This window comes from Sinocyclocheilus rhinocerous, unplaced genomic scaffold, assembly GCF_001515625.1.
Source record: "Sinocyclocheilus rhinocerous isolate Xijiao unplaced genomic scaffold, SAMN03320098_v1.1 scaffold1311, whole genome shotgun sequence".
Lineage (NCBI taxonomy): Eukaryota > Metazoa > Chordata > Actinopteri > Cypriniformes > Cyprinidae > Sinocyclocheilus > Sinocyclocheilus rhinocerous.
This window is the reverse complement of record NW_015637852.1, coordinates 418,119-433,626: the sequence shown is the minus strand read 5'-3', so window position 1 is coordinate 433,626 and position 15,508 is coordinate 418,119. Positions and strand designations below refer to the sequence as shown.

Genomic DNA, 15,508 nt, shown 5'->3' with positions numbered 1-15,508 from the left:
AAATAAGGTGCATTAAAAGTCAATAAATCCTTGATTAATATGAATATTTTAATTAAAAACGTGTCTCCACGAACTATTCAATAAAATTCCAGTGCATTTAATCTATTAAATAACAGCAGAGTGAGCAAGTTTTTGGATATGGTAAGATTAAACTTTATTTAGTGAATAAAGTACCACATTTCAGCTTTGTTAGGGTGGGTAAGTTACAAAAAAGTTATTTTATCCTTGCTTCTAGAAAATCCTCAATCTATATGCTCCGTAACAGCTTCATGTGGCCATAAACATTTTAATTTAAAGTGGCTTTAAGCACTATGAATTATACTACGACTGGAAAATACTGTAAATTGATAAATTGTTCGGTGTGATGACGTTAAATGTCTCCGACACATAAACATTTTAATTTAAAGTGGCTTTAAGCACTATGCATCGTTAAAGTTTCACTTTCACCGTGACTAAGGACATGGAATAATCGTAATATGAGTTTACCTTATGGTTCGAACCTAGCGTCTCCGCATCAGTAGGACCAATTAACTATGACTTTTGCCTCAATAAACTCCTAATTTGCTGTTTATTAATATTGTACGGTAGTTGTTAAGTTTAGGTATTGGGTAGGATTGATTTAGGGCTGTAGAATATGATCATGCAGAATATGTGCTTTATAAGTACTAATAAACAGCCAATATGTTAATAATAGGCATGCTAATAAGCAACTAATTAATAGTGAGAATTGGTCCCTAAAGTGATATAAATATTGTGTAAATATTCTTTACACAAAGAAAAAAAAATGGTTCTTTGAAGAACTGTTCACAGAAAGGTTCTTTGGGAACCCAAAACGCCATTTCTTTAACCCTTTGTTTTTAAGAGCGTATGGGATCTGAAAATCTGAAAAATATCTTGTTAAATTTATGTTTTAAAAAACAGCAGCTGTGCTTGCCAGAAATTCACTGTAAAAATACAGTGACAATGTTTCAGTTATTACAGGATTGAAGCTTGTATATTTTACAACTCATAATAAAGTTATATAATGTTAATACACCTACTTTACAATTTGCTTTCTGGGAATATTCCTTTACTGTTTTTCACCATAAACTATATGGTAAGTCATAGTTTTTACTTGCAAAAAACACAAATTTAACAGTATTTTACGGTACAATTACAAATAATATAAAATTACATATATTTAATTACATATAAAAAGTGTTACCATTTTTCACAGAATAAGGTAATTTACACTTAAAAATTATTTTTCAAAGTTGTAAATATTATTATTATTGGAGTACATTTTACAAGCATTATAACACTATTTCAGTTTTCTATTTCAAAATTTAATGTTTAATTCAATGTGTAACTTGATGTTTCGTTGTAATTGTGAATTTTACTACAATTTCTGAATGAAAATTGTTTCATTGTACAGTTAACCAATTAGTGATATTTCAGTAATGCAGTTAAAATGGACATCTATGTGGCAAGGCATTGCACCACTAAAAGGACACTTTCAGATAATTGTTCAACTGAAATAACACATTTTTTGTTTTAAAGAATAATGTAAGCACAAAAAAATGAATCCTTTTTTAACCCTCCAACCCAATGCCTTGCCCCATAGACTGCTATTGTAAGTGAATTGCAAACGAGGTTTTTGTTTTTTACACCCACCAAGGGACGAGTCAATGAGTTGTCTGTGATAATCAACAGCGTGACACAGATGCAATCAATAGAGCTTAACTTGAATGGTACCCGGAACATTTCTTTAATATATGATAGGAATTATACCAAATGGAATTCAGCAATAGAAGCTTGTTGGAACTATTGAACAAAGTGACAAACTAGTAAGCTGAAACCCTTAGTGGTATCGATTGCTATTGAAGGAGGCTGTCTGACCTTTGTTTGACCTTGGGCTTGTGGAAATGTGTTCATTACTTTGCGCCACAAACTGATCTTTGTCATTACTGTCTGCTGATAGCGTTCTCCACAACTGCATCTCTAGCGTCTTTTTCCCTTTGGAATGTTGTAATGGTTAATCGTGAACTTCAGTTTGAGCATTACACTGATAAAGATCTGGTCTTTTCTCCTTTGTTTGTCATGAATCTTTGCTGTGAGGATTGCTAGTAATCTCTGTGGGGAAATATGGAAGAGATGTTTACTGTATAGACTTTGTCAGAACAATATCTGCAATAAGTTATTTAATATTTATTATTACCTGACCTTCAAATTTGACATGCTTTTCTTGGTTTTATTGTCACATGACAAGTAAATGACTTCCTGCGCTTAGTTCCTCCACAATGGCTTTAAGTGGCAGATTAAGTACTTTTTTTCAGTGATTTCAAACTTTTAATGAGAATTTTTTTAACGATCTCAGGCACAGTTATACGACCTTGACATTTTTGCCTCATAAAATATCAGAAATTGAAAACATATTCATTATAGAAAATGTGTATTTGAGTCATTCAAGTCATCATGCTTTTTATTTATTTATATATCTTTCTATTTATGATGTCATTTAAATGTATAAATTAATATATAAAGATATGGTCTGTATAATTTGCGCAATACATTATTTAATTGAAAATATATAATTGAGTGTAACATCATTGACCCATAAACTCATATTGTCAGTATGTTGTCTATGATCGTGTGTGTTTGTGTGAATGTGGGTGCCCTCGCTTATGCCTCGCATCCATATGTGTGTCTGTTTATTTACAAGAGCTGGAATGTGTGCGTGTGCATATGTGTGTGGGTGAATCTGCACATACTCGTGCTCGAGTGAGAAACACAGTGTGTAATGCTCAGCTCATTATGTTTCATAGTTCAGTAAATTTTGATGAATAGAGGAGTGTTCCCTCTCTCAGGACCTGCCACATCGGTCACGCCGAGAGCCATCTGTGCGATTGGGCTTCGCTCTCATGCATACTACATCTCATGCCTACAGGAGTTCAGCGCCTTTACTTTTAAGGCTCTAATGTATCTATTGTAATATACATATACAAAATGTCACACTGGCAGGATAGAACAAGTGCCAGTTATGAACTAAAAATCATGTAAAAGGGTCACTTTATAATTAGTAGTAGTAATACTAATATTATTAGTATTATTAGTAGTAGTAATAATAATTTTATTATCAAAATAATATTGTCTCCAATGTCTACTTGTAAATTGGCTTAAACATGATCATAATGTTATCTATATACATTATCAATATAACAAAAAAATGGCTTCAACACAATGGCATCATTAAATAATATTTACAATATTTACTCCACTGTCTACTTGCTGTATAATATTAAGTTGTCTAAAATATGATCGTATGTATTGTCAATATCTAGCCTATTTATAACGAAAAATAATCAAATGGGATCGTTAAATAATACATAAATATTCTAGGGTTTATTATTATTGTTGTTGTTGCTGTTGTTGTCAAAATATTATTATTTGTCACTGTCTACTTATAATATTAATTGGGCTAAATTATGATCATAACATAGTGACATTATCTATATAACAAAAAGAAAATAATCAAATGGCATAATTAAACAATAAATAAAACATTTTAGGGTTTGTTGTTATTTATTTATTTGCTATTATTGTTATTATTGGTAATTAATTATTTGTTTGTCATTACGTCTACTTAGAATTTTAATGATTTACTAAAAGCATATAATAATCATGTACTGGCCATATTCTCTATATTGAAAATAACTATTTTGACATATAAACTGTGACATAATATTAGTCATTCAGTATGATATTGGTCATACCAACCCAACCCTATTATGACCTCTTTAAATTACAGCATTGTGCAATATTTAAATGTACAGGTTTGCACAAATCAATTACATTAAACTTCCTCTTGCTTTGAGTAAAATTGTCCTTATAGACTCCTTATTGTTCCTTATAGGTTAGGCAGGTATCTCTCTTTAGGAGGTGTCTCTGTATTGTTACCTTTGCTTTTTATCTGTATTGTCTGTTATCATCTACATCTACATCTACTGTTATCATCATTATATGTTATCATCTACATTTTCAGCAAAGTCTGTGGGCAGAGAATCTGACGGCCAAGAGCCTTCAGAAGAACCTGGAAAAAAAATTAACACAACACTGCCTGCATTCTTCTAAGACGAGAGCTCATTCGTCTGCGAGATCAATTCAAAGCCAAGACTCAATGGATTTCGAGTGTGACAAATTGAATTGAGTAATTAAGATCAGAACGATTGATAGCTTTTAGAATTCTGACAATGAATGTGTTGCTCTCCCATTCCTCAGTGATTCCTGATAGATAAAAACAGACAAGGATTTGAAGTATTAAAAACAATAATCTGTGAAACCAAGACTCCACAGTTACCTCATCCTCCAACATTACCCTTAATTGTTCTAATGCCTCCAGCAAACCCGCTACAGAAGAAATCCCTGACACCCAAAGCTCCAGACAGTAAAGAACCTGCTGTGTCCTGGGGCAGCCTGGTACAACTTGAGCTGTGTCATGCTTGGACTCCCTAACAGTGCCTCCCTTAACACACACACACACACACACACACACACACACACAAACATACGCTTAAACACCCCTCAGTGCCTGGCACTGAACACACACAGGCACACAACAGACCTAGTAACTCAGAGCAGGCCACCTCTGCAGCTGAACCAACTGCCTCCACATCTACACCACTGGAGAGAGCTTGCCGATTGCATTATGGAACGCATTTAATGCAGTTATACATATTCAAGGAAAAATTAAGAAGTTGTGTAACAGTTGCATGTCTAAAATGTACACTTACTGTAACACAATTTACAGCGGAAGAAGGCTTTCTGTTTCTCAAAATAAACCCCTAGTGCAATTAAAACAGCTCTCCAGAGAAGAACAAAGGGTGGGCTATTATCTGGCAGCCCATCTTGATACCACCCTTAAGGGAGAAATGTACCTTACTATGGAGGAGATGTAATCTTCATGTAATTGGTTTGTTGAAATGCTCACTGCTTAATCTATGTAAAATGAGGCATTCTGACAGAGGTGAGAAAACTCGGTAATGGGATACTGAAACTTGTCCATTATACACTAAAACTAATCTGAGATTCCTTTGTTTCATGTTATATCTATACTGTATAAGCAGTAACATACAGTATATATGCAGTGTGTATACATACATACATGCATACACATACATACATACACATACTGTACATACATATATATATATATATATATATATATATATACATACATATACACAATATACTCACGTAAAGTGATATAAATAGCAAATCTCAAGTGCCTGATTGTTTATATTATTGCAAAATGTTAACTACATTATCGCCCAGCTCTTTATTAAAAGTTAGATATAAGTGGATGTATATAAAAAAGGTGTTTCAACTTAAAAAAGTAAGTGTTAATGAAGCAATAAACACAATTATGTGTTCAGTGAATATATCGTTACAAGTGGCACAAATCCATACATATTCCTAAAATGGACACCAATAGAATATTATAGAAAAGCCCCTCTGCCAGGCAGCTGTATTAAATCAATGACATCATCACTCTATTTGATGCTGCAATACTGTCAAGTCCACATTGTTGCACAAGCATTATTGGAAGTTATACATTGAATAGTCCCTTTGCTCCAGGGTCTATCATTTGGATTATGTCACCCTGTACATAAACTACAGCCTGGAAACATTCTGGATGACACATTCATAAGTACCATAACTGTACAAATGATACATTAAAAGGAACAAGATGGTACTGTGAGCTAATTACCCATGGAAAATGCAGCTGAGCTCGGTATTAAAAATGAACCGCTCTCTAACACACACTTACATTATACACAGTGCACAACATACACAGCCAAATACACATCTATAAATACATCCATGCACACATAAATCAAAGCACATCCCTGATAAATTAGGTTATCTCACATTTCTGAAGTGTTTGGGGCAAACATCATAATGACTATGTTTACATGCACATTATTTTGCTATTATGTTTATATTCTGGCATCCATAAAAGACATTTAAGCATGATTTTGCCATTTATTATGCTCCATAACAGTAACTCAATCAACTCATTGATGTCTTTAACAACAAAACACAAGAGTGCATTAGAATATCAGCATATTTACATTTTTGCGCAAGTAAATGCAGCCAAGATGCACATCATCTTCAATAGACTGACATTTCACAACTATCTTTAACCTTATTATTGATAATGGCAATCAGGTTAATGCACTTTCTTGATGCTTACGTAACCAGAATACACAACCAAATTCTGATTAATGCTGTAATATTATTGAGCACGTAAACGTAGTCATTGAGGCTGTGTAATAATATATACACAGATGATGTCAGTTTCAGGGCAATGGGCCTAAAAGTTAATGTCACTGTATAAACATTATAGCTGGTTACGTTTTTCCCTCAGTTACCATAATCAAAATCTGACCCGAACGTGAGGCATAAAAACATAAACAAGCTTTAAGCGTTCACCCTCCCTCTGAATAAAAAAGAAATCTGTTCATTTTAAAAGCCTGTTGAACTGCTTTTCAAGTGCTGAACTTACCATTGGCATTTTTCCCACATGTGAGGTGCTGATAGGGCAAAAGGAGGCCGTACAACTCCGAATCATTGCTCAGAGCCTGCTCAAAGGATTCCAGTGTGAATTTGGGGATCCCGTTATCCTTCTCCACCACCGAGCTATTCAACACCCGGCTGAAGACCTCTCGGAAGAGGCTCTCCATACAAGCGGTCAGGTATATGGCCGCATGCTCGTGGATGCGAGCAGCGACCCTGCTGTCCACCATCCACCTGAAGAACCTCCCCACGGAGAAGACCAAGCCGCATCTCTCCGATTTCCCCCGGCTGAATTTATCCTCGGTGCTCATGTTGTACATGGACAGCGCGCTGAGCGCCGCGGCGATGCAGTTGACCGAGATGGTCCACGATAGGATCATCTTGATGGCACTTTGGACTTCGTATTTGGTGCATTTGCCGTAGCGCAAACTCAGCCGCTGCGCTTCCCTGGCGACCCTCACCAGCGCGCGGCTCACGAGCGTGGAGAGGCGCGCCAGCAGATCCGCGGACACGGTCCCGAACCTCAACTCTTCCTCCTTGTTGAGCGCGTTCTCCACCTCCCCGAGGCTCCAGAGCATGTTTGAGGACAAAAAGCAAGGGATCAAATGAACACCTGTCCTCTTCCCCATTCTCCCTTTCAGATGGGGCTCAGAGTAACGAGATTCCTGTTCATTAATAATGAACAGTATGCATAATATATCAGTCATCTTGAATAGAGGCTTCTTGTGAACTTCACTCCCACAGTCTGAAAAAGGTCATGTGTTTTCAATGTAAAACGAAGGATAAAAATGAGACACACCAAGCACTTCCTATTTTCCTAATAGCTAGGACTAATGCAGTGAGTATATGACACAAAGGAAAAATACTAAATAATAGATCTAACTCAAAATGACATCAAGACATTTGTTTACAGACTTAAGAGATTGCAATAGCATAAATCAGTGACTGTAACAAAAGAAAGAAAAACAAGATGCTTTTAGAGCTGAAATACACTTCATCACTTAAGTGTTTTTTTTTTAAACCTGCTTTAATAAAGAGGAGACCATATTTTACTCAACACTGACCTCTTTGGACAACACTCCTCCAAAAACCTGTGGCTATAAGTGATACAGTTTGAAAGTTGTTTCTGCCAAGAGTAACCGGTTTTCCTTAATGAAACGCCTTGAACCTCAGAGTTTTGTTACATTTCTATTTTTAATCTGATAATTAACTTGTATCTCATAATTATTCTATTAACAAGTATCAGATTAACAAACTATTTGAGATAAACTTGAATTTAGCATTTTGTTGTGGTAGACTGCCATCTAGTGTTCAACCAAAACAATCATCATATCTTATTCACTCAAACGACAATAATAATAGTCTGAGCTGAGACATCAGTCAACGAGATTACAGATGACCCCCATTCACCTGAAATCTGTCAATAATTTCTTAAGGGATGAAAGATATAGGTTATATCAAGTTGGTTGACTTTTAGATCTGTCCAGACTAATTTCCATGATTAACAACTAAAATGACCATCCTTGATTTTAAATCAGCAGTAATGCAGTAGCAAGGAGGCTTGATCTTTAAATGATAAATCGCCTCATTTACTTTATTGTATGTTAATGTTCTCTGTATCTAAAGGAAAGCACAGACCCAATCAATAAAGTAATTATGTCTTGGATCAATGTAGTAGTTCCCTTTGTGATTTGTAATGTTTTCTCAACATGCTGATCAGTATACAGATGATAAATCAATTAGACTATTTATTGTCTCCAAATACAAGATTTGCATCAAATGAACTATCAATACTGATGTGAAGAAAAGTAATATCAGACTAAAGTGTGAAAATATATATTATGCTACATTGATAAATCAAAGTGATCAAAATTTTCGCTGTTTCCATTGCCTAGGAAAAAAAGACCAGCAGTTGTGCCTGATGAAGACCTGACTGTTAGGTAAATACATTTTTGGAGCTGTAATTTCAGTGTGCGTACATTATTTTTTCTTTGTTTATTATTTGTTATTTTTTATGTCCTGCACCTGAACCTAATTTGGGTGTTTTGAATGTCAACACCTTTTTGCATTTGCTTGATTCCAGAAAAAAAGATAGCCTACTATGAATAATGTCAACCTTTTATGATAACATGCTCCAATAGTTTAACATATCATATAATTTACGTTCTATGGGGAAACTGCCCTTATAAGAAACTATTGCAGGCAATGCAGCAAATTTTAAACAGTAAAATAATTATTTTTAAAAAAAATACCTAAAATTAAATTACCAATAATGGAAAAACATTGTTTTGGCCAATAAGCACTGAAATTAATAAACCAAGGCTTCATAAAACTTGTATAACATGTGACAACCCATTCTGGTGTTTTTGACTGCCACTCTCTACAACACATTCCTGCCTTTATTACGTAGTTGCCTCAATGTATGCCAGTATGGTTTCATTTATTGGACGGTTTTGCACAAGGTGTTTGAAACCAACAAACAAAATTATTGATAGAGAAAACAGATGTGTTATTGGACTTTTGACTCAAAATTGACTGAGCCCTCCAGACAAACTATCCCCAGTCAGTCATATATAGTAGCTTATTATGTATTATAACAATTACATCATTTATTATTAGATTGCTACTAGTTTACCATAAATTGAAGTGAACTTGTGGCCATAATATTTTATAGAGTTTAAATTACGTCCTACCACTGGTGCACAAATATTTACCATAACAAAACTCATCTGTTCCCTTGTGCCCCTGTTCATGTGCCTATCCGGGTACTCACGTCCTGTCCAATCAGAGTCGAGCAGTAACATGGGCACAAAGAGCTTTTTCTATGCATTTATCTAAATGCGCTATTATTTTAAGTGACCTTTACACATCATGGTGAAAAATAATCGAGAACATGCCATTAACTTGACGAAATCTACCTCATCTGTGATGTTATCAGTGCTAAAAGTGCGGGTCTGCGCGAGCACGCCGCAGAAACGTGATGGTCTATTACGTCTGCCGTGCGGCTCTGACCAATCGGCTGCGTAGGTGCCAGTTTGCGTCAGCGAGTGGGCGGAGTCGACTAATGGCGATTCACGGGGTGAATTAAAAATTGAAATTCAACTAAAGGACAACAACAATCGTGTGAATATTCATTGCTAATCGACGCCTGTACTGTCATGCGGATAGAGAACGTGTACTTACATATGGAATTAATCTGAAAACGCAAATATTTAACGTTTTAGGAAGAAGTTAAACGGCTGTTGTTTTTTCTTTCTGTCTTCGCAAGTCCATGTTGACGTTCGCGTGCTTTCTTTGTTGAGGTTTTCTTGTGCGTGTTTTTATATATATATATATATATCCGTCAGTTTTACACTTAGTGGTGCGTGTTTTTGTCGAGGCGTACGGTTCTAAACACACTGTAAACTCGCTGATGCACCAATAGCATCTGTCTGTCGTGTCAATCAGGATGTGTAAATCAACTATATGAATTTTCAGCAGGCACGAGCGCAGAGATCCAGCTTCAACATGAGAAAAGTTTTTCTTGAGCAAGGCTGAAGAAGACGTAACCAGATCAGACTTTATACCTGAACTGAGAAGTCCGGGTTTGCCAAGTTTGGGAGTTGCTGGAGCATTCGTGATCTCAGAAGGGACTGCGGTACATTAGGAATAATGGTGGTCAATACGATCCACTGGTTCAGGAAGGGCTTAAGGCTCCATGATAACCCATCTCTGCGGGACTCTATAATAGGAGCCGATACTCTGAGATGCGTTTACATACTGGACCCCTGGTTTGCAGGATCGTCCAACGTGGGAATCAGCAGATGGAGGCGAGTTTCCTTTGGATCCGAGCACGTGTGTGTAGAGAACAGAGGAGAGCAGACATCAGGTCCTGTGACACTCCCCTTACTTGTTAATAATAATAAGTATTTCAATAGTAACTAGTATATTTTCACTTTCACTAGTAGCCATTCATAGTGCTTATTTGTCATTACTAGTAGTAAGTAATCCAATAGTAACTAAACTAATATACTGCTAGTAATTTAAATGACTAGAATCTGTTGAATTAGACACTAGTCATTTGCTACTAGTCATTTAGGGATAGTTGCTAGTAGTAAATAACTATTGTCTAATTTAACAGATACGTTAAAATTTGTAGTATGTTAGCAGTTAAATTCTATGTCAGTCTATGGTTTAGATCAGTGTTTCCCAACCGGGGTGCCGTGTAAAAAAAAATTTTGTAGGGTGCCACAAGTTTGTTAAAATTTCCAAAGGGTGCCGCGACAAAAAAAAGGTTGGGAAACACTGGTTTAGATAATAACTGTTCAGACTAGTATGTATTCCAGTCGTTGTTAGTGCCTTTTCCAGTACTACTAGTAATTAGTCATCAGGTACTAGTATTTATTCTCATGTTCTGTATACTGGTACCCATGTCTTGTACAAAAGATATTAGAATAAGCACTAGCGAAACTAGAATAGTTAGTGACGAAAGTTACTAGTATAGTTTCTTGTGAAATCTGAAAATGTACCAGCAAAAACTGGAATACATACTAGTGAAGTAAATAACCATAGACCCACATAAAATTCAGTAGCATAAGTGCAAAGTTTGTTACCAGTAAGAATGGAAATAGTTACCTGGGGCCAATATTTCTATCATCTATTCAGTTAGCGCTAGCAATTTCACTAGTGAACATTTGAATGCATACTACTACTGTACTAATCAATAATACTAATATTGATTGAATACTAGTCTCTCTCTCTCTACACACATACATAGTGACTAGTCAATAGTATCTGTTTTCAATTTCATTAGCACACATACACACACACTTATGTGACTTAAAAGCTGAATTGAGTGCAGATCTGCATCTGAATGGTGAGAGTGACATCTTATACCTGTCTTTTTGTTTCATTGTTTGAATATAAATAGCTCAGTATGTAGCAGAGTTTCTGTAAGCTGTGCCATGCTGTGTAATGAGAAAGTTTGTGTTTATAGTAAGTAAGAAGCTTTACATTGCCAGTTGGTTTATTTATATGCTGTAAGCTTATTTTTCAATTAAAATTTTACTTGGTGGCTATGAGGAGCCTTTTCTTATGTAGATATCTTAAAGACCATTTAATTAAGTTTAATTTGTGATTGTTTTACCATTTTGTAAGGACCTGTACAATACCAAAAGAGTAAATACAAACTAACTGCCATTCTTTTTGCCTAATGTTAGTGCTAGGCGGATATATCTTTATAAGAGTATACTATGTGGTGGGATATCCTTGTGAGATGCTTGAGCGGTCACCCTCATAGCAGAGTTGTGATGTAACGTACAGCTCAGCCACCTCTCCTCTCCCCTTTGGTGCAGGACGTGAGGAAGTAGGTCAATGTGTTAGTAGATGCTATTACCTCATTCTCCTTTCAGCACTGACCTACTTTTCCACCTCCTTCAAACAGCCTCTTGCCTACGGTATGCCAGGTTGCTAAACTGTAATTACAGTACAACCCACGCAAAGGCTTCTTTTGAGAGGTCACGTGTATAATTTGTCCCCTGAATTGACCTGCAATACTTTTGTTCTTTTGTATTAGGTCTATGTGTCAAAGACAGCCCAACTGATGTCTTAGTAATGTTTAATTTTGCATTCACATGCACAGCCTATTTGTACAGTACAGCTCGACAGGAAGTTGTACTCATTTGTACTGTGCTGCTGTCTTTACAGTTAAAGTCAGCTCAGAAACTGAATCTGAAATGACTAATATGCCAAAAAAAACTACTGATTGTTTCTATGCAGAAGCACAATTTTATTTTAAATGATAAATGTGACCCTGGACCACAAAACCAGTCTTGAGTCGCTGGGGTATATTTGTAGCAATAGCCAAAAATACATTGTATGGGTCAAAATTATTGATTTTTCTTTTATGCCAAAAATCATTAGGATATTAAGTACAGATCATGTTCCATGAATATATTTTGTAAATTTCCTACTGTAAATATATTAAAACGTAATTTTTGATTAGTAATATGCATCACTACAAAAGAAATGAAGACATAAATGATTACTAGATAAATTATTAGATATTAATGATGTATTAATGCTATTAGAGTTAAAATAATATGTGACCCTGGAGCACAAAACCAGTCTTAAGTTGCTGGGGTATATTTGTAGCAATAGCCAAAAATACATTGCATGGGTCAAAATTATAGATTTTTCTTTTATGCCAAAATCATTAGGATATTAAGTAAAGTTCATGTTCCATGAAGATATTTTGTACATTTCCTACCGTAAATATATCAAAACGTAATTTTTGATTAGTAATATGCATCACTAAGAACTTCATTTGGATAACTTTAAAGTCGATTTTCTCAATATTTTGATTTTTTTGCACCCTCAGATTCCAGATTTTCAAATAGTTGTATCTCGGCCAAATATTGTCCTATCCTAACAAACCATACATCAATGGAAAGCTTATTTATTCAGCTTTCAGATGATGTATGAATCTGAAAATTGACGAAAATTTACCCTTATGACTGGTTTTGTGGTCCAGGGTCACAAATATGTCATTATTAAATCTGAAACTATAAATCCTTAATTATAAAATGTAGCCTACACCATAATGCAGTGAACATAGTAATATTGTAAAATCTTATTCCAACTTAAAATAACGTTTCTATTCGATTATATTTTAAAATGTTATTTATTTTTGTGAATATTCAACAGCTATTACTTCTTCAGTGTCACATGAACCTTCAGAAATCATTCTAATATGCTGATCTGATGCTCAAGAAGCAATGTTTTCAATGTTGAAAACAGTTTTGCTGCTTAATATTTGTTGAAACTATTTAATATATATATATAATTTTTTTAAATGGAATTTATTCCAGGATAGCAAAGCCTAATTTTCAGCATCATTACTCCAGTCTTCAGTCTCATGATCCTTCAGAAATCATTCTAATATGCTGTTTTCTGCTTTCTGCTCATTTCTTATTGTTATCAGTGTTGAAAATGGCTGCTTAATGTTTTTCTAACTAGCTACAATTTGTACTTTTACTTGTACCATGTAATTCTGACTTGTAGAACAAGCTGCATGTGTGCTTTCATATGCAGATCCATTAAAATGACAGTGACTTTGAGAATGTGTGAGATGTTTCATCTTCATTTGGTCCTGGGATGTGACTTCTTTAGGAAGGGATGCAGACAAGCTCAACTACAAGCTGCTGATACACAGTCCTACAAGAGGGAACTCTTAACTCTTGCTCAGACAGGATTATATTCTTATATTATACCCTTATTATGTTATATATTCAGGGCAGCTAAAAAGAAAATCATACTTACTATTTTATAATGTGTCCAGGTATAAGGTAGAGGTTTTAACTGGCTTATTCAACCAAACCATGACCTGAAGTTTGATGAGGTCTATAATAATCTAATAAATAACTGAAATGATTACTGATTGCCACTTTTAGCCCCATGCAACATAATAAGGTCATGCCAACTCCATGGGCGTTTTCTAAAAGAATTAACATTTTTTCCACTTATCCCAATATATCACAAAAAACTGGAAGAGTCATGCAAATTCTTTGGTTAAATAGAGCAGGAAGTTCAGGAACCCTGAAAAAAAATTCAGCTCTTAAAACATCTTAAGTCCTGAAGTGTAATCATTTTAGTTTTAAGTATAACTGTTTTAGTTACTTTCCTTTAATGAACAGAATCCAGGAGTTCCCATAGATTAAATAAAGTTTTGAAAACAAAATTTGGGTTTGAGGCCTTTGAATGTTGTTGTGGACAATGAGGAGTCAACCAGTATGAGTTTCATTCTTCACAAAAAGATTATATTATGAAGAATGTTGGAGACCAAACAGTTGCCGTTAGCCATCGAATTGTACAGTATTTTTTATTAATTAATATATTTATTTTTTCTGTACTATGGAAATCAATGGCTACCATAAACATTTCTCAGAATATCTTCTTTGTGCTCAACCGAAGAAAATCACTAAATCATGACAGAATTGCCATTTTTGGAAGAACTATTCCTTTAAGAAACACAGGTGTAGCATACTATTAAGCAACTTTTATTGCTGCATAATGTCTGTTTTCACTTTTTTTTTAAAGAAATAGTATGCAGTACACTGACAGTAAACTAGTGTTCCATTCCATTCTGAACACAGCCCATGTAATGCAGAGTATAACCAATGTGTTTTTCCATACCATTTGTCTGTTAGTGCTCTCTGCTGGACAAGTCACAAAAATCTCTCTCCTGTTCCTGCAAGAGATTAAAATGAACAACTATGTCTATCTAAACTACCATTTCAGTTGCTTGTGATTTATTAAAATTTTATTAATTATTCTTTGTATTACAGGTTTTTGCTGCAGTGTCTTGAGGACTTGGACGCCAGCCTTCGCAAACTTAACTCCCGACAACCCACGGATGTCTTTCCAAGACTTTTCAAGGTCAGAGAACAGACCGCCTAGAGCCTGTTCCAACAGTTTTATGTAAACTCTCTGTCAGTACATGCTGTTCTGTGACTGCCCCTTATTTGACTCTCCATCTCTTTTTTTGTTTGTTTTGTTTTTCTCCTCCCTAGGAGTGGAGAATCACCCGACTGTCATATGAGTACGACTCCGAGCCCTTCGGGAAGGATCGTGATGCAGCCATTAAGAAGCTGGCCACTGAGGCAGAGGTGGAAGTCTTCGTCAGGATCTCCCACACACTCTATGATCTGGACAAGTGAGTGTATCTGTAATCATTGCCATATGCCCATATGACTCCCACGTAGCTGCCAGCAGTCCTGTGGGAAGCTGTTGCCCATCATGCCTGATAGTTAACTCGTCATTGAGAATGTTATGCAGACAGATACTGAGATCACACAGACAGACTGACTGCTAAGTAATGATTGTGTTTTTCGGCAATAGTGTGCACCTTTAATTTACAGAGAAAAGAAGGTCAGGGAAAAATCTGTCGATGGAAAAATCTCCATACAAGTTCTTT

At 35.3% G+C, this 15,508-nt stretch overlaps 1 protein-coding gene and 1 pseudogene across 1 annotated transcript in view; one reads left to right on the top strand and one right to left on the bottom strand.

Moving 5' to 3' along the window:
• Window positions 1-7,133, bottom strand: part of LOC107749309 (ankyrin repeat and BTB/POZ domain-containing protein BTBD11-B-like) — a 56,444-nt gene extending 49,311 nt beyond the window's left edge. The window contains exon 1 of the mRNA XM_016564423.1: window positions 6,545-7,133. Within this exon, the coding sequence (XP_016419909.1) occupies window positions 6,545-7,133 (589 nt within the window). The remainder of the gene's footprint in view (window positions 1-6,544) is intronic.
• A 2,434-nt stretch (window positions 7,134-9,567) lies between these two features.
• The window catches only part of LOC107749282 (cryptochrome-1-like), a 13,021-nt pseudogene continuing 7,080 nt past the window's right edge, over window positions 9,568-15,508 (top strand).